General features: G+C 42.8%; 1 protein-coding gene and 1 non-coding gene across 6 annotated transcripts in view; one reads left to right on the top strand and one right to left on the bottom strand.

Moving 5' to 3' along the window:
- The first annotated feature begins 86 nt into the window (after nt 1-86).
- On the top strand, nt 87-25722 carry LOC106568961 (nuclear receptor subfamily 2 group F member 6). 3 transcript variants are annotated; one of them, XM_014139854.3, is made up of 5 exons: nt 87-900; nt 1693-2430; nt 10883-10977; nt 18501-19076; nt 23393-25722. In XM_014139854.3, the coding sequence occupies exons 2-5, from the start codon at nt 2162-2164 to the stop codon at nt 23665-23667; spliced, it is 1215 nt and encodes a 404-aa protein (XP_013995329.1). In that variant the 5' UTR covers nt 87-900; nt 1693-2161; the 3' UTR covers nt 23668-25722. The 3 variants fall into 3 exon arrangements, with proteins under 3 accessions (XP_013995329.1, XP_013995327.1, XP_013995328.1); XM_014139852.3 differs by having other exon boundaries at nt 88-900; nt 18498-19076; XM_014139853.3 differs by lacking the exon at nt 87-900 and adding an exon at nt 921-1416 and having other exon boundaries at nt 18498-19076.
- LOC106568962 (uncharacterized) overlaps nt 13301-25836 on the bottom strand; it is a 36289-nt gene continuing 23753 nt past the window's right edge. For all 3 annotated transcript variants that reach the window (XR_014380309.1, XR_014380310.1, XR_014380308.1), the window contains one exon: nt 13301-16321. This is a non-coding gene — a transcript (uncharacterized LOC106568962). The remainder of the gene's footprint in view (nt 16322-25836) is intronic.

Consider the following 25836-nt stretch of genomic DNA (forward strand, 5'->3'; position numbering starts at 1 on the left):
CTGAGCACACACATGACCCCCTCTCCCTCCCTCTCTCTCTTGCTCCCCCTTGTTCTCTTGCTCTCTCCTCTCTCTCTCTCTCTCTCTCTCTCTCTCTCTCTCACACACTCACACACACACACACACATAGGCTGAAGAAAACTGAGGGAGCGGGAGAAACACAGACACAGAGAGAGAGAGAGGATTGTCAGTGTGGCGGCTTGCAACACTGTCTAGAGCCTAGCCTTCTTTTTTAAAATCTTAATTACATTTGTGGACTCTGCAGCCAAAGGGAGGAGAGAAAGCCCTGTCCCTTCCCCCTTGCCTCAGCCACGGGAAGCACCCACACGGACTGAGCTCAGGGCTAGGCCACAAGTCATTAGTGCTAGGTGGGAAAGAACTGACAAAAGACTGGAGTGAGTGCTTAGAGTAGCTCCACTGACTTCTGACGGGTGGAAAGGAGGCTTTTTGGATTTCTACCTCATCTGTGCTCTCTATTTTTGGAGGGTCTGAATCAGAGACTGGTCTAGCCACTACGACCGATGATATTGCTACAGCCTAGCCCTCTGCAACAACAAACAAGGAAGAGAGGGCACTTCCTTGAGCTGAAGATCATTTTGAAGAGAGCCAGAGAGACTGGTTGATTTAGTTAAACAGAGGGGGTAGATGTAACCACAGTTGAGACTTGATAGTAGTTTTCTGTGTGCCTTGATGATATTGCCACACAGTGAGCTGTGAAACATCAAGATGTTTTGCTAATGGTGACCTAGAAGAGCTCTTTGTCAACCAGACCGCTGTTGGTGCTCTGAGGATTGCTGGTAAACACATCTCTTGCCTCGCTCTGTCTGTACCCTCACTCCCGCCGTGGCTGTAAGAGTGATTTGGCAAAAACAAGACATTTATATGAATGTACTTCCAAAGGTAAGCATACAAGGCTTTTGTATTATTTCTCTCTAATGCCAGGATATAAGTAATATATTCCAGAAAGGCAGCAGGACTAGGTCTCTACATTAACACTATCAGAAAGGAAAACGGCATGAGGTATAAGGGGTGTGAGGGGTGGCCACTGCTTCGTCTCCAGGCATGTGCTAAGGACTAGCGAGGTTCTTTTTCAGCCATTATTCTTGCCAAAGAGAGAAGGGAGTGAGAGAGAATTTCCCTCTCTAATCATGTGCAAAGTGCTAGGGAATGCGTAACTCATTCATAGACGCTAACTACCTTCGGCAACTATTGAAGATAGTATCTTCTGTTCCGGGGAGTTTTGTTTAAGAGCTTCAATGCTTGTTCTGAACGTTAAAACGCATCGCTTGCGGTAAGGTTTTGGAAACGTAAGGACTAGCATGCTCAGAACACCTGTGTGTAAGCGTAACTGGGGAGGAAGTATATTTCGTCAACTGGAGGCACGCACAGCATATGGATGTGTGAGAAACTGCTACTGTAAGTGTATCTATTTTTATTTGAACGATTCTTTCTCGCTGATAGAAAGATATGGGCCATATGATATGTTTCGAAAACCGTTTCGCAAGTGATGATTATTGACATTTCTAAACGTTAAAACACAGTGTCTGAATTGTAGTTCACACGCAGCCAACCGTGGGCGAAGCTAACCAGTGAAAACCCTACGGATAATAAGGGTTTTCGAGAGCTAGTGAATGGGGTGTGTTTTCGTCCGTTGTTGAAAATGTGTGTTTGATTCATTGTTTCCTGTGAAAGGTTCTGTTTCGACTTCTATAAGACAGCCGTCGGAGGACATGGGCCAAAGGAAAAAACACACAAAAAGAGTGAATAACTGAAAAAGGAGAAAGAAAAACAGGGGGCATTGGAAGCCACAGGCATGCAAAACAAAAGTTTCTAAAGTGAAAGGCTTAACTATTTCCGGATCATAGTGGAAGGGGAGGAGACAAAACAGCTCTATTGTTTTTTTGGGAGGACAAACATTCTACACCATTTACACTGTTCTAAAAATTTTAAAGAGGGTGTGGGTATTTTTCAGACAGAATATTTTATTTTCCAACACACTTTAAGGACCAAAAAGCCAAACAAATTATTAAATGAGAAGACAGAGAACCTTAAAATATTGAACTCTGAACAGCGGAGCACAAAAGAAAGTCAGGAAGTTTAGACGGCAGCTAACGAAAGCTTTGGCTGTCTCCCATTCCTTCTGTGGTCTGCTAATCAAACAATGGCCATGGTGAGTGGGGGCTGGGGAGATCCCAACGGGGGCACCAACGGGCTGGGGGAGAAAGGCTATCTGAGGGGAGAGGAGGAGGACGGTTCGCCCCAGGCAGGGGGCAGTGACATGGAGGCTGGGGACGAAGACAAGGCATGTGTGGTGGACTGTGTGGTGTGTGGGGACAAGTCCAGTGGGAAGCACTACGGTGTGTTCACCTGCGAGGGCTGCAAGAGCTTCTTCAAGAGAAGCATCCGTCGCAACCTCAACTATACCTGCAGGTGAGACTTAATTAATAATTGTGATAATTTAATTATGGATTCTCAAAGTGGATGGATAATTATAACAGAGCTGCATGTGTAACTTTTTGGGCGACCCAACCCTAGAAATTGTTGTTATAGATCTGTCATTCTCATTGAAAGCAAGTCTAAGATGTGGTAGATCTGTTCTATGTGCCCTATTTCTATGCTTCCTGTTCTCAAGTTTCATTTTTGAGTGTTTTACTTTCTGTTTTGTACACCAGCTTCAAACAGCTGAAAATACAATATTTTTGGTTATGGAAAATATATTTAACAACGGTTTAGATAGTACAATAATTCTCTAGACTATACTTGTTTGTTTTGTCACATAAACTGAAATTAGGCGAACTATTCGAATTTTAGCAACCAGGAAGTGGTCGGAGCGATTTCTGCATAGTGCATCTTTAAAGTGCTCAAAGTGATTTACATTGTAAGAGGAGAATTCACCTCTTTCTCAACCAAACTGTAGCATACACCTGTGTAATAGCTTTGTCACTGATCCTTTATTTCTGATCTCTTAGTTTGTCTGTTATGGATATCCCATTTGTACAAAGCAAATGGATGCAAATAGCTAGAATGAGTCATGCATTAATACATTGTTGACTGTGCAGAGCTGTTACAATTTCCCACAGCAGTGCGCATAATGGATTTGAGTCATCCCTCACTTAAAGGGATATTTGGGGAATTTGTTTCATTAGTCCACTGTTAATACAGTTCCAAAATGTTTGGTATGTCAGCAAAGTTTTCAAGATATAGAACTTTCAAAATACAGAAAGTGTCACAGTATGATGCGTTTTGTATCATATTTTGAAAGTTCTGTCTTGAAAACTTGAATGCTGACATGCAAAACATTTTGGGACTGTATCAACAGTGGACTAATGAAACAAATACCAAAAGACAGTTTTTGTGTGGTATTTTCCTTTAAGTGAGAGCCTTTCATGACATGAAAGGTCTCTGAAGAGAATAGCTGAATTAAACATTGTACACACCATTGTTTATTGGCAGATGTTTTGATTGTCCATATTATTGGTAGACAACAATATGCAACAATTGAGGGTTGAATATACACCTCTATTGAATTTAATTGTATTGTTCAGCTCTACATTGTGATATTTTGTAATGTACTGTGCTGTTTTGCGGTATGCTATTTATTGATTTACATTGTTTTCCCCATCTCCCAGAAGATATCATACAAATTCATAAGTTTTCTTCTACAAAACTGGTCTTGAAGTCAGATGATTGAATTTCTTCCCCACTGAGATTTAGTCATCCTTACATCAGCCAGTCTGCCCATATGAAAGATCCATGAGCAAGATGCAGTATTTAATGCCATGGATCATCTAAGGAAAGAGAGTGATTGTGTCATACAGTATATACACAGAAAATTGGCCAGTGTTACCTAGTGTTGATTTTGAAGTGTAACATTTCTAGTGTTGATTTAGAAGTTAAATTAACTCTGTAAGAGTAAAAATAACACTCAGTGGTGTAAAAATAACCCCAGTGTTGGTGTTAATAACCAGTGTTGAGTGTGATTGTGTCAGTTTTACAATGTGGAAAGTAAAACATTCCTTTCAAAACCACGCCCGTCATCATCAGATTTCCTGCAGGTAGATTTTTTTTGGTAACACTTCATTTTAAGGGGTCCTTATTACAGTGTCATTACATGTGTAATTATACTGTAACAAGTATTGTAGTTAATTGTAATAACTCATAGTTACACTGTAATAACAACCTGTAACTGGTTGTAATTGCGGTCAGTAATTACAGAGGCGTAACAACAAATGCATGTTACCATGCTTGTTAGAAATGAGCAAGTTTCCACTAAATTCACAAATGTAGTGTTTAGTTTCTTCTCAGCTGCATATGATTCAGTAATAACTGTCACAAGGATGTAATATTTTGTGGACAGATGCACTGGGTGTCCAAGATTACAAAGGTTGGAAGCTCAAAAGGCTCTATTTACCTACCCGTAAATGCGCACTCTTCAAAATCTACACTCAGTGTTGTCACAGAGTAATTGTAATATCTGCATAAGTACAATGTAATTACTAGGTGTTACACAGGATTTAGCTAGTTAAAATGAAGTGTATCTTGAGGTGCTTGTAATTATTGTGTACCTACAAAGTACGTTACCCATTCTGGCAATCTAATCATCAGCTTCTGAAAGCGCAATCCAAATGAGGAAATAAACACACTAGTGCATATCTGTAATATCTGAATAAGTACAAGATTGTCGATAGTTCTTACACAGGATTTAACTATTTAAAGTGAGGTGTAACTTTATAGTTACATGTGAGCAATTTCTATGTAATTACTTATTACTCATTACCAAGTGAAAATACTTACAAACCAAAAAAGAGCTTCTACTTTAGTCAACTTTGTTGCAACATGTAGAAATACCTTACATGTCTTTCAAAATAATAAGGATTTTATTGTTATATTAATAATTGTATTACTTAGATTAAACAAAGATATATATACACAGTGCCATGAAAAAGTATTTACCCCCCTTGGTGTTTTTCCTATTTTGTTGCATTACAACCTGTAATTTAAATTGATTTTTATTTGGATTTCATGTAATGGACATATACAAAATAGTCCAAATTGGTGAAGTGAAATGAAAACAATTTTTTTTCAAAAAATTATAAAAAATGGAAAAGAGGTGCGTGCGTATGTATTCACCCCCTTTGCTATGAAGCCCCTAAATAAGATCTGGTGCAACCAATTACCTTCAGAAGTCACATAATTAGTTAAATAAAGTCCACCTGTGTGCACTCTAAGTGTCACATGATCTGTCACATTATCTCAGTATATATACACACACACCTGTTCTGAAAGGCCCCAGAGTCTGCAACACCTTTAAGCAAGAGACAGCACCAAGCAAGCGGCACCATGAAGACCAAGGAGCTCTCCAAACAGGTCAGGGACAAAGTTGTGGCGAAGTACAGATCAGGGTTGGGTTATAAAAAAATATCAGAAACTTTGAACATCCCACGGAGCACCATTAAATGCATTGTTAAAAAATGGAAAGAATATGGCACCACAACAAACCTGTCAAGAGAGGGCTGCCCACCAAAACTCATGGACCAAGCAAGGAGGTCATTAATCAGAGATGCAACAAAGAGACCAAAGATAACCCTGAAGGAGCTGCAAAGCTCCACAGCGGAGATTGGAGTATCTGTCCATAGGACCACTTTAAGCCGTACATTCCACAGAGCTGGGCTTTACGGAAGAGTGGCCAGAAAAAAGCCATTGCTTAAAGAAAAAAATAAGCAAACACGTTTGGTGTTCGCCAAAAGGCATGTGGGAGACTCCCCAAACCTATGGAAGAAGGAACTCTGGTCAGATGAGACTAAAATTGAGCTTTTTGGCCATCAAGGAAAATGCTATATCTGGCGCAAACCCAACACCTCTCATCACCCAGAGAACACCATATCCACAGTGAAGCATGGTGGTGGCAGCATCATGCTGTGGGGATGTTTTTTGTCGGCAGGGACTGGGAAACTGGTCAGAATTGAAGGTATGATGGATGGTGCTAAGTACAGGGAAATTCTTGAGGGAAACCTGTTTCAGTCTTCAAGAGATTTGAGACTGGGACGAAGGTTCACCTTCCAGCAGGACAATGACCCTAAACATACTGCTAAAGCAACACTTGAGTGGTTAAAGGGGAAACATTTAAATGTCTTGGAATGGCCTAGTCAAAGGCCAGACCTCAATCCAATTGAAAATCTGTAATATGACTTAAAGATTGCTGTACATCAGCAGAACCCATCCAACTTAAAGGAGCTGGAGCAATTTTGCCTTGAAGACTGGGCAAAAATCCCAGTGGCTAGATGTGCCAAGCTTATAGAGACATACCCCAAGAGACTTGCAGCTGTAATTGCTGCAAAAGGTGGCTCTACAAATTATTGACTTGGGGGGGGGGGGGGTGGTGAAAACTTGAGCGTGCATAACTTTTCTTTTTTTGTTAGTCTTATTTGTTTAACAATAAAAAATATTTTGCATCTTCAAAGTGGTAGGCATGTTGTGTAAATCAAATGATACAACCCCCCCCCCTCAAAAATCCATTTTAATTCCAGGTTGTAAGGCAACAAAATAGGAAAAATGCCAAGGGGGATGAATACTTACGCAAGCCACTGTATGTATATATATATATACAGGCCTACCCAATAACATAAACGTAACTATTTAAGTGGTGAATCAATCTGTATCCTTTAGTATGGTGAGTGGCCTAGATAGCTAGCTAATTTAGCAAAATGGGAGTGTCTTTCTCTGAACTTTTTAGCATTACAAGTGACAATGGAAATCGACAACTCTGTCTGACTGTATTCATCTGTTTGCTCCTTCTAAGCATCCTGGAGTCTGAGACCTTGTGGGAATCTGTGGTAGAGAAGAAGAATGTATGACAATTTATCATAGACACTAAACATTACCGCTAGTTATCATCATCATGATTTCTATACTTTAGGCGTATAGCTAGCTAACAATTTTTCCCCCAACATCGGACACTCCCTAACTTCGGAAACACTCTAGCGGTTAGACGTTTAAATCACCGCGAGCTCAACATTTAAATGGTCTAGAAAATAATGGTAAGTTTTGCGACTAAAGAGACTCTTCTAGCTAGCTGACCACCAATTTTCATTGCAGTTTATGTAAGTTAAGTTAGTTTTTTGAGAGTTTTCAAAGTATACACATTTTGTGGGACACGCTGTATATTGTAAAATTCGACCGCATGACAGACCACACATAATTTAATATACATATTTTACCTCTGAAATATAGCTAACGGATTTCAGGCAAGTATTCTTTTTTTTACCGGTAAGCTAGCCAACTAGTCAACTCTCTAGTAAACACTTCAGATACGAGGGTTGGTGTCTCTTTTTTGAACAAAATTAAACTGCTATATCTTGTAATTGAACAAATTAGTAAGGTGGCCAATAACGAGGGACCGTATACCGATAATAAGGGATGTATGTTTTTGCTAAATCGCTTATCAAAAAGCTGATAGTTGTATTTCCACTGAAATGTCAAACACCCTAATTGCTATTGGTGTTTTTACGACACCAATAATCACAAAACATTGATGGCTTGTTCACGAGATAACACTGTTGAAGGTAATATATTTCTTAAACGCTGTTGAATATGCCAATATTACAGGGTGCTACGCTAGGCCTAGCAAGTTGTTGTGTTATTCAGCTAGCAATAACAGTGCTTGTGTTGACATGAGTAGCTAGCTAGCTAACATGCTGGGTGTTTCACGTAATACCCTTGGGGTATGGATACCCTGTGAACAAGGTTCAGGGAAGATAAAGCCATCAAGCCCAGCTAACGTTATCTAGCTGGTTAGCTAGTGAGTAGCGACCATAGCATATTTGCCAGCTTTAGGTAGGTAGGTAGCTAGCTAGTCAAGGTTAAAAAACTAGCTAGCTAGCTAGAGTGCTAGCTAATCCCAAAAAACTCAAGAGATTGCATGGAAAGTATATTATGTATTGGTATCTAGCTAGCTAGCTTGCTTGCTAGCATATTTTTATTTGTAATTGTTCTATGTATTTTTAAAAAATTCAGACATTTTCAAAAATCAAAACAGGCAGAAGTCTGCAAGCTAGCGTAGTTGGTAGGCCCAACAAAAAACAACAAACCTCCCTATAGGCTGTCTCGTCATTGTCGGTGATCAGGCCTACCACTGTTGTGTCATTGGCAGACTTAATGATGGTGTTGGAGTCGTGCCTGGCCGTGCAGTCATGAGTGAACAGGGAGTACAGGAGGGGCATGAGCACGCAGCCCTGTGAGGGGGCTCCAGTGTTGAGGATCAGCGTGGCGGATGTGTTGTTACCTACCCCTACCACCTGGGGGTGGCCCGTTAGGAAGTCCAGGATCCAGTTGAAGAGGAAGATGTTTAGTCCCAGGATCCTTAGCTTATTGATGAGCTTTGAGGGCGCTATGGTGTTGAATGCTGAGCTGTAGTCAATGAATAGCATTCTCACATATGTGTTCCTTTGTCCAGATGGGAAAGGGCAGTGTGGAGTGCAATAGAGATTGCGTCATCTGGGATCTGTGGGGCGTATGCAAATTGGGGTGGGTCTAGGGTTTCTGGGCTAATGGTGTTGATGTGAGCCATGACCATCCTTTCAAAGCACTTCATGGCTACAGACGTGAGTGCTACGGGTCGGTAGTCATTTAGGCAGGTTACCTTAGTGTTCTTGGGCAGAATCACTATGGTGGTCTACTTAAAACATGTTGGTATTACAGACTCGGACAGGGACATGTTGAAAATGTCAGTGAAGACACTTGCCAGTTGGTCAGCGCACGCTTGCAGTACACATCCTGGTAATCCGTCTGGTCCTGCGGCCTTCTGAATCTTGACCTATTTAAAAGTCTTACTCACATCGGCTGCAGAGAGCGTGATCGCACAGTCTTCCGGAACAGCTTGTACTCTCATGCATGTTTCATTGTTATTTGCCTCGAAGCGAGCATAGAAGTAGTTTAGCTCGTCTGGTTGGCTCGTGTCACTGGGAAGCTCGTGGCTGTGCTTGCCTTTGTAGTCTGTAATGGTTTGCAAGCCCTGCCACATCCGACGAGCATCAGAGCCGGTGTAGTACAATTCGAACTTAGTCCTGTATTGACACTTTGCCTGTTTGATGGTTTGTCGGAGGACATAGCGGGATCTCTTATAAGCTTCCGGGTTAGAGTCCAGCTCCTTGAAAGCTGCAGCTCTAGCCTTTAGCTCAGTGTGGATGTTGCCTGTAATCCATGGCTTCTGGTTGGGGTATGTACGTACGGTCACTGCGTTGACATCATCAACGCACTTATTGATGAAGCCAATGACTGATATGGTGTACTCCTCAATGCCATCGTAGGAATCCCGGAACATATTCCAGTCTGTGCTAGCACAACAGTCCTGTAGTTTAGCATCTGCTTCATCTGACCACCTTTTTATTGATCTAGTCACTGGTGCTTCCTGCTTAAATGTTTTTCTTGTAAGCAGGAATCAGGAGGATAGAATTATGGTCAGATTTGCCAAATGGAGGGTGAGGGAGAGCTTTGTATGCATCTCTGTGTGTGGAGTAAAGGTGGTCCAGAGTTTTTTTCCCCTCTGGTTGCACATTTAACATGCTGATATAAATTTGGTAAGACAGATTTAAGTTTCCCTGCATTAAAGTCCCCGGCTAATAGGAGTGTCGCCTCTGGGTGAGTGTTTTCTTGTTTGCTTATGGCGGAATACAGCTCATTCAATGCTGTTTTAGTGCCAGCCTCTGACTGTGGTGGTATGTAAGCAGCTACGAAAAATACAGATGAAAACTCTCTAGATAGATAGTGTGGTCTACAGCTTATCGTGAGATACTCTACCTCAGGCGAGCAATAGCTTCCTTAGATATCGTGCACCAGCTGTTATTTACAAAAATACATAATCCGCCGCTCCTTGTCTTACCAGACGCCGCTGTTCTATCCTGCCGGTACAGCATATAACCAGCCAGCTGTATGTTGATAGTGTCTTCGTTCAGCCACGACTCCCTGAAGCATAAGATATTTCAGTTTTGAATGTCCCGTTGGTACTGTAATCTTGCTCGTAGGTCATCGATTTTATTCTCCAAAGATTGCACGTTTGCTAGCAGAATGGAAGGAAGTGGGGTTTTATTAGATCGCCTACAAATTCTCATAAGGCAGCCTGCCGTCTGGCCCCTTTTTCTCCGCCTCCTCTTCACGCAAATCACGGGGATCTGGGCCTGTTCCCAAGAAAGCAGTATATCGTTCTCGTCGGGCTCGTCAGACTCGTTAAAGGATAAAAAGGATTCTGACAGCCCTTGGTGAGTAATCGCAGTCCTTATGTCTAGAAGTTATTTTCGGTCATAAGAGATGGTAGCGGCAACATTGTGTACAAAACAAGTAAAAAAATAAGTTACAAAAAACGCAAATAAACAAACAAAAAACTATCGGTTGGGGACACGTAAAACGCCTGCCTTCTTCTCCGGCACCATTGTAGTGTAATCAGCACACTTTTCAGTGTTAACTTAACATTGAAAAGTGTGGACCCCTGTAGACACTGGCCCAGTGTTAAGTTTAACACTGTCAGTGTTGATTTAAAGTGGAGAATTTGCTGTGCAATTATATAACCGGGTCTGTGAACCAGCTTATACCAAAATATATTTAAATAGAAGCTTATTTTGTATCACATCGTGTTTTATGCTTCAGCTTTTTACCTATAGTAATGTTATGCAATCATTTAGATATGGTCTGGTAACTCACAACTGCCTGGAAATGTTTTACATCACGTTGAAGTGACCTTCCTCCATTAAAGTGATATTACACATACTGTGTATGCTACTATAGATTTCTACCAAGGGTTATGTAGCTGTTCTAAGTGTCAGCTAAGCTAAATGTCCTTATCATTTGTGCATGGCATAGCAGTGATGACATGTTTTGATCTATATTTCAGGTCGAATCGAGAGTGCCAGATTGACCAACATCATCGTAACCAGTGCCAGTACTGTCGCCTGGAGAAGTGCTTTCGTGTAGGAATGCGCAAAGAAGGTACTTTTCCTGTCCACATACAATAGAACACCTGCATATCCATATTTCTGTGTAAATTCATGCAGAATATATTAATGTTGACTTAAGAGACATGAACTCCAGTCAAGAAGGGACTGTATCCATTGATTTCTGCCCTAAAAAAACAAGTTAACTTTTTTTACCATTACATGGCCCCCCACATGAAAAAATACTACAATTTATTATAGAATACTACAGTACTTACTATATAATTATATAGTAAACTGTAGTATACAGTTGAATACTATACTACACACTGTAGTATCCCTCTAATATGTGTAGTACTTACTATAGAATGTTGTTGTATACTATAGTAAATACTACAGTATTATCCTCCCAAAAAACACTGTAGTAAATACTACAGTAATGACTGTAGAAACAATATTTTTTTTTAAATGTAAGTAAATACTACAGTAATTCTTTTGCATATACCCTACCTATACCCCGCCCCCATATCACACTTTGTGCCACCCATAAGTGAGGAACATACTGTACATGCCAAGTATAGATCATATATTGTGTTCCCTACAGGTTGTAGAAAAGAGCAGGAGTGCAGACTTACCTGCAGGTTATGGAAAATTTGCTCTTTTAGTATTTTGCCAGTAGGTTTCTCAAGGAGAAAGTCCTCACTTCTGTGTCAAAGATAATACAACGAAAACACTATATTAAATTGTGCAGTAATTTCCACAAAAGCACAAGAGTAAATTCTACAGTATACGATAATCTGCAAAAACACTACATGAATTACTATAGTATATACTACAGATTTATTTTACTACAGTATTTATACTATAGTTAACTGTAAGTACATTTACATTTTAGTAATTTAGCAGACGCTCTTATCCAGAGCGACTTACAGTAGTGAATGCATACATTTTTTTTTCTTTCTTCTCTCCGTACTGGCCCCCCGTGGAAATCGAACCCACAACCCTGGCGTTGCAAACACCATGCTCTACCAACTGAGCCACACAGGACCTACAGTATCTGCAGACTTTAGTCCGCAAAAACAATACAGTGACTACTATAGTATTTATACCATAGTATACTATAGTATTTTTTCATGTGGGCCATAGTCCATGTCACAAATAACTACCCTGGCCCTATCATAGCTAAGCTTGCCATGCTTACAGTCTCGATGCCATGCACTTTGTCATCAAATCGAGTGCCTCGCTTGAGTGAATGAGAGGGATACAGGAGCAAGCCACCTGCGCCCCTGAGCACCAGTCATTCACGCACATTGCTGTCTGTATCTCAACTGTGGCTGTAGCCCCATAGTCATTTGAATATACAGTACCAGTCAAAAGGTTGGACACACCTATTTATTCAAGGATTTTTCTTTATTTTTTTTACTATTTTCTACATTGTAGAATAATAGTGAAGACATCAAAACTACTGTATGAAATAACCCATATGGAATCAAGTAGTAACCAAAAACTGTTAAACAAATGAAAATATATTTTATATTTGAGAAGGTGAATGCACCAATTTGTAAGTCGCTCTGGATAAGAGCGTCTGCTAAATGACGTAAATGTAAAATGTAAAATTCTTCAAAGTAGCCACCCTTTGCCTTGACGACAGCTTTGCACACTCTTGGCATTCTCTCAACGAGCTTCATGAGGTTGTCACCTGGAATGCATTTCAATTAACAGGTGTGCCTTGTTAATTTGTGGAATTTCTTTCCTTCTTAATACGTTTGAGCCAATCAGTTGTGTTGTGACAAGGTATGGGTGGTATACAGAAGATAGCCCTATTTGGTAAAAGACCAAGTCCATATTATGGCAAGAACAGCTCAAATAAGCAAAGAGAAATGACAGTCCATCATTACTTTAAGACATGAAGGTCAGTCAATGCGGAACATTTCAAGAACTTTAAAAGTTTCTTCAAGTGGATTCACAATAACCATGAAGAGCAATGATGAAACTGGCTCTCATGAGGACCGCCACAGGAAAGAAAGACCCAGAGTTACCTCTGATGCAGAGGACAAGTTCATTAGAGTTAACTTCACCTCAGATTGCAGCTCAAATAAATGCTTCACAGAGTTCAACAGACACATCTCAACATCAACTGTTCAGAGGAGACTGAGTGAATCAGGCCTTCATGGTCGAATTTCAGCAAAGAAACCACTACTAAAGGACACCAATAATAAGAAGAGACTTGCTTGGGCCAAGAAACACAAGCAATGGACATTAAACCAGTAGAAATCTGTCCTTTTGGTCTGATGAGTCCAAATTTGAGATTTTTGGATCCAACCGCCTTGTCTTTGTGAGAACCAGTGTAAGGAATGACGCTGGAGAATAGAAGCAGGTACGGGAAGTTGACATTTAATTAGGAACGGACATGCAACAGGACAGGAACAGCGTCAGAACTGGGAAACACAAAGACAGATGACAAACAATGCAGCAGTGGGGAACAGACCTGGGGACCTAACAAATACAGGGGAGGTAATAAACAGGAGATTGAGTTTTCCAATATCTCTGATGCGCGTGACGAGGGAAGGCAGGTGTGCGTAAATGATGGTAGCAGGAGTGCGTAATGCAGGGCAGCCTGGCGCCCTCGAGCGCCAGGGGAGAAGAACCGGAGCAGGCGTAACACCCAGAGTAGGTGAATGGATGATCTTCGCATGTGTGGTTCTCACCGTGAAGCATGAAGGAGGAGGTGTGATGGTGTGGGGGTGCTTTTCTGGTGACACTCTCAGTGATTTATTTAGAATTCAAGGCACACTTAACCAGCATGGCTACCACAGGATTCTGCAGCGATACACCATCCCATCTGGTTTGCGCTTAGTGGGACTATCATTTGTTTTTCAACAGTACAATGACCCAAAACATACCTCCAGGCTGTGTAAGGGCTATTTGACCAAGGAGGGTGATGGAGTGCTGCATCAGATGACCTGGCCTCCACAATCACCTGTCCTCAACCCGATTGAGATGGTTTGGGATGAGTTGGACCGCAGAGTGAAGGAAAGCAGCCAACAAGTGCTCAGGATATGTGGGAACTCCTTCAAAACGGTTGGAAAAGCCTTCCTCATGATGCTGGTTGAGAGAATGCCAAGAGTGTGCAAAGCTGTCATCAAGGCAAAGGGTGGCTAGTTTGAATTATCTCAAATATAAAATATGTTTTGATTTGTTTAACACTTTTTTTTGGTTACTACATGATTCCTTATGTGGTTATTCATAGTTTTGATATATTCACTATTATTCTGCAATGTAGAAAATAGTACAAATAAAGAAAAACCCTTGAATGAGTAGGTGTGTCCAAAGTTTTGACTGGTACTGTGTATGTATAACATTCTATCTGTCTGGTAGTAGTGATTGTTCCACCGTTACCATGGTTATATGCCATCTTATACTATAGCCTAATGAAGCCCTAAGTAAAATACAGTATCCCTATGCCGTTGATATAAGGCATTATTGTAGCCTAAGGTAAAGGGTCTGTAGCATGAAGCTCACAGTGATATTGCCCACAATGATTTACTTGAGCTGTTGCAGAAAATGTAGAGGAATTTAACTCTAAATGCTTCCTCTTCAGTCTAATATAGATGACTCTGCCTTCCGTTACCTGTGACCGACTGGCTCGATTTGGTCTTATGTAGCAACATTTGAAATTGTGCATTTTTTTTTCTCTTTACATTGGATAAAAGTAGAGACTCCGAGCTAGAAAATGGTATAACATACACTATAGTTGAGGAACAATGGGAAAGTAATTATGCTATGAAAGTTGATAAACTTGTAACCTCACTTTTGAGAAAATGGCCCTTGAATGTTTTGATACCTACTGGAGAGCTCTTCTTTGTCTACACGCATTCAGCATCGTTCACACCTTCCTAACTCCACCCATCTCTAAGGATTCATATGTGAGGCTATGTACTAAACAACCAAAGATTTCAAGACTAAAGGCTGGTTTATGCCACGGGTGTGTTCATAAATTTAATCTGGAGTACCAGTGTGCTCTGGGCATTCGTAAACTCAGAGCGTTGTCAGATTGTCCGTTCGTAAATTCAGAGCGCTTCGCTCTCGGAGCGTTCAGAGCGCACACTGGACACTCTGGCCAAGGAGTAGGGATGATCTGAGCGTTCTGACCTAACAACAGCAGTCAAGCACCCAAGCTAACTGGCTAACATTGGCTAGCTTGCTAGCTACTTCCAGACACAAATGAGAGAACAGCTCACTGACCATTTTACTCGCCCTAGCAGAGCTGGTTAGGCTGTTTTTATGATATCCAGAGCATTGGTGACTGCAACTATACTGCTGCTGGCAACAATTTTATAACGCTTTTTTTTTTGCCAACGTTTACTGACACCGGCCATATTCAACAGGTGTTGAGCGTTCATAAGTTAATCTGTTATTCTGTGCTCTCGCACACTCAGACAAGAGTGCTCTGAAATCGGAGTATATAGCCAGAGCGAATTTACCAGCTAAGTCTCTCGACAGTTGTTGCAGTGACATAAACATTCTATTGAAATAGTTACTTGCATAATGAAATCTTTTGTTTAGACATGTAGCTAGCTAACTAGCTAAACAATGAACCATAATCCCAACTCATAACGTTACTACCCTGCATGAATCTGCAGGTACCTAACCAACCAGGTTCAATGTTAGCTAGCTAACATTAGGTTATAACTAGCAATGCAAATGGATCTGAGATACAAATAATATTACTACAGAGATCATACACGCAATGTTAGCTAGCTAGCCAGTTAACGTTAGCTAGCTACCTAGCTAGCTAACAGTACACTTTAACTTGAAATGAAAACAACTTTCTGACAAAATTAGAAACGTGTAATATCTGAAAATGTAGCTAGCTAGACCATCTTGCCTGTATACATGGATGGACGCTTCTCCCTCTCTGTCAAATCAAATCAAATCAAATGTATTTATATAGCCCTTCGTACATGAGCTGATATCTCAAAGTGCTGTACAGAAACCCAGCCTAAAACCCCAAACAGCAAGCAATGCATGTGAAAGAAGCACGGTGGCTAGGAAAAACTCCCTAGGAAAAACTCCCTAGAAAGGCCAAAAACCTAGGAAGAAACCTAGAGAGGAACCAGGCTATGAGGGGTGGCCAGTCCTCTTCTGGCTGTGCAGGGTGGATATTATAACAGAACATGGTCAAGATGTTAAAATGTTCATAAATGACCAGCATGGTCAAATAATAATAATCATAGTAGTTGTCGAGGGTGCAACAAGCACATCCGGTGAACAGGTCAGGGTTCCATAGCCGCAGGCAGAACAGCTGAAACTGGAGCAGCAGCACGGCCAGGTGGACTGGGGACAGCAAGGAGTCATCATACCAGGTAGTCCTGAGGCATGGTCCTAGGGCTCAGGTCCTCCGAGAGAAAGACAGAAAGAGAGAAAGAGAGAATTAGAGAGAGCATATTTAAATTCACACAGGACACCGGATAAGACAAGAGAAATACTCCAGATGTAACAGACTGACCCTAGCCCCCCGACACATAAACTACTGCAGCATAAATACTGGAGGCTGAGACAGGAGGGATCAGAAGACACTGTAGCCCCATCCGATGATACCCCCGGACAGGGCCAAACAGGCAGGATATAACCCCACCCACTTTGCCAAAGCACAGCCCCCACACCACTAGAGGGATGTCTCCAACCACCAACTTACCGTCCTAAGACAAGGCCGAGTATAGCCCACAACGATCTCCGTCATGGCACAACCCAAGGGGGGGGCGCCAACCCAGACAGGAAGACCACGTCAGTGACTCAACCCACTCAAGTGACGCACCCCTCCCATGGACGGCATGGAAGAATACCAGTAAGCCAGTGACTCAGCCCCTGTAAAAGGGTTAGAGGCAGAGAATCCCAGTGGAAAGAGGGGAACCGGCAAGGCAGAGACAGCAAGGGCGGTTCGTTGCTCCAGCCTTTCCGTTCACCTTCACACTCCTGGGCCAGACTATACTTAATCATAGGACCTACTGAAGAGATAAGTCTTCAGTAAAGACTTAAAGGTTGAGACTGAGTCTGCGTCTCTCACATTGGTAGGCAGACCATTCCATAAAAATGGAGCTCTATAGGAGAAAGCCCTACCTCCAGCCGTTTGCTTAGAAATTCTAGGAACAATTAGGAGGCCTGCGTCTTGTGACCGTAGCGTACGTGTAGGTATGTACGGCAGGACCAAATCGGAAAGATAGGTAGGAGCAAGCCCATGTAATGCTTTGTAGGTTAGCAGTAAAACCTTGAAATCAGCCCTTGCCTTAACAGGAAGCCAGTGTAGGGAGGCTAGCACTGGAGTAATATGATCAAATGATGTCATGGTTGCCCTTAGTTTGAAGATGTAATCCAGAGACAGGTGTTTTATACAACAGTCTTCTGTGTGTTCTCTTTTCGACTCTGTCTGCATATTTGTAATCAAACCCCAGAACTTCATCTCTTTAGCTATCATACACTAATTCCACTGATTTCAAAACTCGGTCCTCCAGAAAGTGGAGAGCAACCCTGATGCAGTTCTACAATGTGATATCTTTTTAAAAAAGCAGCGTTAGAAAGGATTACCTACACATACTGACCAGCTCATACTGACCAGCTCATACTGACCAGCTCATACTGACCAGCTCATGTTATAGACAGAAGCGCGCTACATGGCAGACCAATCCGATCTCATCTCTCGGCATGTCCAGCCCACTCATTATCTCAGCCAATCATGGCTAGCGGGAAGGTTTCTGACTTTTTCCATGGCTAAACCAACTAGACTCTTAATTTAAAAATGTTATTCGTATTACAGATTGCGTATGAGTTTGTTATTAAGGCACATGAAAGTTCACATGTTCCAGAAGGCATTTCTGCCCCCCACATTTTGATAAAAAAAAAAAATGGTGCTACTGTGAAGTAGTGCGCCTAGTTTCCTGAAACGAGTCACATAGGAGCATATTAGAGTGGAATTTTCAAGGTTAAATGACTCACCCAATGGCTTAATAAGTTAACTATGGCTGGGAGCTTTATAGCAGTATTTGATATAGCCACGCTCTATTTCATCCTTACAAAGAAGCAAAATAATTTCATTTTCTTTCTGAGAGCAATCAATTTGAAAACCAAGGCCATAATGTCATATTTTATCCCACTTTTGGTAATACAAATCTTTACATAGTAAAAAATGAACTCCAGGGGAGAATTAATTGGAGGAAATTACATTTTAATGGATAATTCTGCTGTCTTTTGTTTTATTCTTCGAGATAACCTTCAATTGGAGGATTTTCGAAGAATGCAAGTCCTCCATTTTGCCCTCTTTTATTGAGGAATCTGTCTGCGCCCCTTTGTGCCAGCTTTACTCAGGAATTAGATGGTCCTTATCTGGTCAAGACCGTCTGTTGTTAATCTGCCAAACCTCCTACTGTGAGAGAGCATGCCCGACTCATTTTCAACTTCTCCCCCCTGCCCTCCCTACTTTTCAACCCAAATCCTAATCCCTTTCGTCCTCCCCATTTCCCTGCCCCTTCTTACCCCCCCCCCCCCCAACCTCCCTTTGTGCCCCCATCCCCACCCCAGCAGTTCAGCGCGGACGTATCCCCCCCCCACACTCCAGCCTCAGCCCCACGGGCACCCCAGTAGGTGGCGGTAGTGGCGTAGGAGGGGCAGATTTCTACAACAACAATGGTGGGCAGCCTGTGTCAGAGCTAATCTCCCAGCTGCTGCGTGCCGAGCCCTACCCTAGCAGCCGTTACGGCCACCAGTACAACCAACAGGGCCAGGCCACTGGCGCAGGCGGGGCCGTCATGGGCATCGACAACATCTGCGAGCTGGCAGCTAGGCTGCTCTTCAGCACCATTGAGTGGGCCAGGAACATCCCTTACTTCCCGGAGCTGCCTGTGTCAGAGCAGGTGGCTCTCCTCAGGTTGAGCTGGAGCGAGTTGTTCATCCTGAACGCAGCCCAGTCCGCCCTGCCCCTCCACATGGCCCCACTGCTGGCCGCTGCGGGTTTCCACTCCTCACCCATGTCGGCCGAGCGGGTGGTGTCCTTCATGGACCAGGTGAGGGTGTTCCAGAACCAGGTGGAAAAGCTGAGCCGGCTCCAGGTGGACTCTGCCGAGTACAGCTGCCTTAAGGCCATCGTCCTCTTCTCGCCAGGTGAGATGTCTGTTTTATTTTATTCCCACATTGTACTGTATGCGGATTGAGTCTGTTGAGATTTGTTTTGACATGCTGATACTTTTTGACATGCATGTCAGACATTTCAACCTACATTCGGAGACTTTTTGGCATGCATGTCAGACTTTATGACCTATATGTCGACCTGCTACATTTTGAGACTTTTGACTACTGTACATACTTGCATATTCAAACTATTGACTTGCATGCTGTGACTTTTTACTAACATGCTGAAACTTTAACATATGCACTACATGACCAAAACTATGTGGACACCTGCTTGTCGAACATCTCATTCCAAAATCATGGGCATTAATATGGAGTTGGTCCCCCCTTTGCTGCTATAACAGCCTCCACTCTTCTGGGAAGGCATTCCACTAAATGTTGGAACATTGCTACGGGGACTTGCTTCCATTCAGCCACAAGAGCATTAGTGAGGTCGGGCACTGATGTTGGGCGATTATGCCTGTCTCACAGTTGGCGTTCCAATTCATCCCAAGGGTGTTCAATGGGGTTGAGGTCAGGACTTTGTGCAGGCCAGTGAAGTTCTTCCACACCGATCTTGACAAACTATTTCTGTATGGATCTCTTTTTGTGCCCGAGGACATTGTCATGCTGAAACAGGAAAGGGCCAGCCCCAAACTGTTGCCACAAAGTTGGAAATACAGAATTGTCTAGAATGTCGTTGAATGCTGTAGCGCTATGATTTCCCTTCACTAGAACTAAGGGGCCTAGCCCGAACCATGAATAATAGCCCCAGACCATTTTTCCTCCAACAAACTTTACAGTTGACACTATGCATTGGGGCAGGTAGCGTTCCCCTGGCATTCGTCCGTCAGATTGCCAGATGGTGAAGCGTGATTCATCACTCCAGAGAACGTGTTTCCACTGCTCCAGAGTCCAATGGCGGCGAGCTTTACACCACTCCAGCCGATGCTTAGCATAGCACATGGTGATCTTAGGCTTGTGTGCGGCTGCTCGGCCATGGAAACCCATTTCATGAAGCTCCCGACGAACAGTTCTTGTGCTGATGTTGCTTCCAGAGGCAGTTTGGAACTCGGTGTGAGTGTTGCAACCGAGGACAGATGATCTTTACGCACTTCAGCACTCGACGGTCCCGTTCTGTGGGCTTGTGTCCTACCACTTCGCGGCTGAGCCGTTGTTGCTCCTAGACATTTCCACTTCACAATAATAGCACTTACAGTTTATTGGGGCCATTCTAGCAGGGCCGAAATTTGACAAACTGACTTGTTAGAAAGGTGGCATCCTATGTCGGTGCCACGTTGAAAGACACTGAGCTCTTTAGGAAGGCCATTCTACTGCCATTGTTTGTCTATGGAGATTTACATGGCTGTGTGCTCGATTTTATACACCTGTCAGAAATGGGTGTGGCTGAAATGGTTGAATCCAGTCATTTGAAGGGGTGTCCACATACTTTTGTATATGTAGTGTATTTCTAATTGGAAAGCATATCACTCTATATCAGGGCTTTCCAAACCCTCTTCCTGGAGAGCTACAGTACAGTCCAATACATTTTTGCTCTTACCCTTATATAACGGACCTGATTCTAATAATTAGCTGGTTGATAAACTGAATCAGATTAGGTACAACCGGGGTTGGAGTAAAAACCTACGGGAGGTTTTCTCTCCAGGAACAGTGTTGGAGAGCACTGCTCTATGTTATGTAAGGACAACCAAGCACCTGTTGACTGAAATTACTATGACAAAGCCTGAACACGGTTATACTGGTAGACGTGAGGAGTGTGGTACCCTCTCCTGGCACAACAACGCAAGTGCAGAGTACAATCACAGGCCTTATGTAAATGTATGGTAGTGTGGTGTTTTTCAACTCCGGTCCTCGAGGAGCCTACCCAACGGCACACATTTATTGTAGCCCCGAACAAAAACACCTGATCGAGGATTTGATGATTAGTTGTCAAGTTGAATAGGGTGCCCCGTTTTTAAAATAAAAATGTTTAATTTTGGGGGTGCTCAAGGACGAGATGAGAAACTGTTGTAGTCGATATTGTAATTGAAAGGTCTGCACTGCACACTTACCCTGAGAATGTGATCACGCTCTCCATAGCCGACGTGAGTAAGACCTTTAAACAGGTCAACATACACAAGGCTGCGGGGCCAGACGGATTACCAGGACGTGTGCTCTGGGCATGTGCTGACCAACTGTTAGGTGTCTTCACTGACATTTTCAACATGTCCCTGATTGAGCCTGTAATACCAACATGTTTCAAGCAGACCACCATAGTCCCTGTGCCCAAGAACACAAAGGCAACCTGCCTAAATGACTACAGACCCGTAGCACTCACGTCCGTAGCCATGAAGTGCTTTGAAAGGCTGGTAATGGCTCACATCAACACCATTATCCCAGAAACTCTAGACCCACTCCAATTTGCATACCGCCCAAACAGATCCACAGATGATGCAATCTCTATTGCACTCCACACTGCCCTTTCCCATCTGGACAAAGGAACACCTACGTGAGAATGTTATTCATTGACTACAGCTCAGCGTTCAACACCATAGTACCCTCAAAGCTCATCACTAAGCTAAGGATCCTAGGACTAAACACCTCCCTCGGCAACTGGATCCTGGACTTCCTAACGGGCCACCCCCAGGTGGTAAGGGTAGGTAACAACACATCCGCCACGCTGATCCTCAACACTGGAGCCCCCTCACAGGGCTGCGTGCTCATGCCCCTCCTGTACTCCCTGTTCACTCATGACTGCACGGCCAGGCACGACTCCAACACCATCATTAAGTCTGCCAATGACACAACAGTGGTAGGCTTGATCACCGACAACGACAAGACAGCCTATAGGGAGGAGGTCAGAGACCTGGCCGGGTGGTGCCAGAATAACAACCGATCCCTCAACGTAACCAAGACTAAGGAGATGATTGTGGACTACAGGAAAAGGAGGACCGAGTATGCCCCCATTCTCATCGACGGGGCTGTAGTGGAGCAGGTTGACAGCTTCAAGTTCCTTGGTGTCCACATCACCAACAAACTAGAATGGTCCAAACACACCAAGATAGTCGTGAAGAGGGCACGACAAAGCCTATTCCCCCCCCAGGAAACTAAAACGATTTGGCATGGGTCCTGAGATCCTCAAAAGGTTCTACAGCTGCAACATTGAGAGCATCCTGACTGGTTGCATCACTGCCTGGTACGGCAATTGCTCGGCCTCTGACCACAAGGCACTACAAAGGGTAATGTGTATGGCCCAGTACATCACTGGGGCTAAGCTGCCTGCCATCCAGGACCTCTACACCAGGCGGTGTCAGAGGAAGGCCCAAAAAATTGTCAAAGACCCCAGCCACCCCAGTCATAGACTGTTCTCTCTGCTACCGCATGGCAAGCGGTACCGGAGTGCCAGGTCTAGGACAAAAAGGCTTCTCAACACTTTTTACCCCCAAGCCATAAGACTCCTGAACAGGTAATCAAATGGCTACCCGGAATATTTGCATTGTGTGCCCCTCCCCAACATCTCTTTTACACTGCTGCTACTCTCTGTTTATCAGATATGCACAGTCACTTTAACTATACATTTATGTACATACTACCTCAATAGGCCCGACCAACCAGTGCTCCCGCACATTGGCTAACCGGGCTATCTGCATTGTGTCCCACCACCCGCCAACCCCTCTTTACGCTACTGCTACTCTCTGTTTATTATATATGCATAGTAACTTTAACCATATCTACATGTACATACTACCTCAATCAGCCCGACTAACCGGTGTCTGTATGTAGCCTTGCCACTTTTGTAGCCTGGCTACTGTGTATAGCCTCGCTACTGTTTTTCACTGTCTTTTTACTGTTGTTTTTATTTCTTTACTTGCCTATTGTTCACCTAATACCTTATTTGCACTATTGGTTAGAGCATGTAAGTAAGCATTTCACAGTAAGGTTGTATTCGGCGCACTTGACAAATAAACTTTGATTTGATTTGAACATTTTGACATGTAAATTAAACAATTTTGCATTATCATGCTTGAATGACCAAAATCAAAAATGCAAAAACAAAAGATAGAAATTATACAATGTGTACAAAACGGGAAAACAGAAGAGAAAAAGATTCTAACCGACAACTAAAAAGGTTGGGTTGTACACCTAGGTTGTACACCTAACCTTTTTAGTTGTCGGTTAGAATCTTTTTCTTGTTGTTGCAAACCGAAAGTAACCCTTCATCTTCGTTTAGGGTCCCGTCTCATTTAAGTACTGCTCCCTCCCACTTTGTAATCACCTCAACAATCTCTTCCTCCCTTCTTCCATCTCAGATGCGTGTGGCCTGACAGACCCAGCCCATGTGGAGTCTCTGCAGGAGAAGGCCCAGGTGGCTCTGACAGAGTACGAGCGGATGCAGTACCCAGGTCAGCCCCAGCGCTTCGGCCGCCTGCTCCTCCGCCTGCCCGCCCTCCGCGCGGTGCCCGCCAACCTCATCTCCCAGCTCTTCTTCATGCGTCTGGTGGGCAAGACGCCCATCGAGACTCTCATCCGCGACATGCAGCTCTCCGGAAGCTCCATCAGCTGGCCCTACGTCCCTGGACAGTAACCCTGAAAGGAAGTCTCCGTCTGGGCAGTGACGACAAGGACCACAGGTTCCTCTGACTCATCCATCTGTGTGATCCTATGCTAGCACCAGCTGGACATCATACATGTTGCACTGCCTCCATGAACTGAGCTCTCCATACCAGCCTAGTGCCAGCTGGGTCTATTGCCAGCACACTGGTGCCAACACACCTACTGTGTGCCATTATGGCAACCCGAGTCAGCTATGCCATCCGCATGCCATAGTGACTTACATACACACATTAATGTCCTGTCAATAGAGGTCACTGGAACCATGCCTCATTTTCCACATCTCATTGCCTTTGGTGCAAAGACTTTCGACATCAACATCAGACCTTTGGTGGAGTTTCAAACCAAGACGGAGATCACACTTGGTGAAATTCTGGAGAATTCTGGTAGAAAAGCTTTATATATGCAAACACAGAAGTGGTAGAGGAAATGGAACTGGGACAAAACATTTCACCCAAATCTTCATCGTCCACAGAAATTTCACTCAAAACGTAATTGTCTTTAAAGCTAGAATCCTTACTTGCTACATCCAGTTTTGGACTTATAAATGAATTATATATACCTATTTATTCTTGAAGAATATAACATAAATAACTTAAAGTCTCAGAACATCGTTTTAACTACATTGTTAAACGTACATACAGTATCTCCAGGCCCATTCCTCAGCTTTTTACCAAAACTGAGGCGGGGTGCCCGCTTTGTTATTGTTTCAATTAAGGATTATAGCTTTAAAGAGGTTATAGATATGACATTTGAACTACTAAATCAGCCAGGCAGATAAAGTGGAGAGACTTACAGAGGGACTCAATGACTGTTTCCATGTATCACTCATAGGGCTCTTACGTGTTGTACTGGGCAACTTTTCCAACGCCACAGTCACACAAATATGGATCGATACCTCACAAGACAGCGGAATGCTATAGACGGATTTCTTCTAAAGGCAACCTCTCTGTCATTGTACAGTTGTTCACCACAAACCGCCTTCTTTTCAACGACTGCCTTTTCAATATGAATTCGGACACTGCAGTATGAGTAGATCATTCATCTGGACATATTCTTTAAGGTGAACAGTTTTTTTTTTTATACGGAATGATATTTAAACTACACCTGAATGCAGCTGATGTGAGTGACAGGCTGATTGTTGAAACAAGACTGTTCTCAAGTGACAAAAAAGTATTTAATCAAAAAGGTTGTGGCCAAATGGTTCACCTATGACCTGCGACCATACTGAAAACAAAGAGCATATACAGTTGGTACTTTCAAAATGCAGAGAAATCGCATCAGAACTAATTGTAAGTGTTAAGAAGTGTATATACTGTAGATTTAGGGAACCAAAGGTTGTCCTGCTGCATGTCACAATTTAGTTATTGATCTGTGTTTCATCTCTACGAAATGGGATTAGAAAGTAAAGTTCTTTTTTTTATGTTGAGTTCACAGTTTCTTTTTTAAACATGAACATTTTCATGTGAAAATACCTCTACCATTCCTCGATGTGTCAAAAAGATGTGATTCTCCATAGTGGTGAAAATGACACTACACTGGTGCAGAACAAGAGGCTACTCCTGAGCCAATTGTGTTGCCACCATAAAGCAATGCATTCCACTAGCTCAATGTAGAACACTTAGGCGATATGGGAGTTTGTTGTCATGGCTGTTTGGCGATGTGACTGCTGCAGCCAAAATGACAAGGTGAGTGTGTGGATCGTTTCTTTCCTTAGTTGTGTCAGTTACCTCCATAAGAATGTCAGTTAGATGTGGGCAAAATGTTTTGTACTCACAAGCTAATAAGAGATGAAATTAATGATTTGTATATACACTAGATGAGTTTTGGGGTGATGTGTTGAAGCCACAGTGCCTCCATCTTGGCACTCCCCCACCTTGTAAAACATATTTTGGAAGCTATAGAAATGCATTTATTAATGTCTACGTTTGTTTTTGCCATATTGATTCCATTACAGACACCTTAATTCATGCTTTTAAATTATATTATGTGAGGTAAGCAAAAATAAATAACGAAAAAAATATATCAACATTTTTTTGAGTATCATTTTTTGAGATGACTAATGTTACCGTCCCTACTACAACAAACAATACTTAGCTATATGTAATTTTGTCATTGGAACATTTCATTTAAATACTGTAGA

The sequence above is a fragment of the Salmo salar genome, chromosome 14, assembly GCF_965601325.2.
Source record: "Salmo salar chromosome 14, fSalSal1, whole genome shotgun sequence".
Classification (NCBI taxonomy): Eukaryota; Metazoa; Chordata; class Actinopteri; order Salmoniformes; family Salmonidae; genus Salmo; species Salmo salar.

Bases quoted from the DNA above. Each gene is read 5' to 3' on its own strand.
- LOC106568961 (XM_014139852.3), top strand. From the start codon at position 2,162: ATGGCCATGGTGAGTGGGGGCTGGGGAGATCCCAACGGGGGCACCAAC. The intron at 10,978-18,497 runs GTACTTTTCCTG...TCCCCACCCCAG, and splicing joins TGTAGGAATGCGCAAAGAAG to CAGTTCAGCGCGGACGTATC. The intron at 19,077-23,392 runs GTGAGATGTCTG...CTTCCATCTCAG, and splicing joins CATCGTCCTCTTCTCGCCAG to ATGCGTGTGGCCTGACAGAC.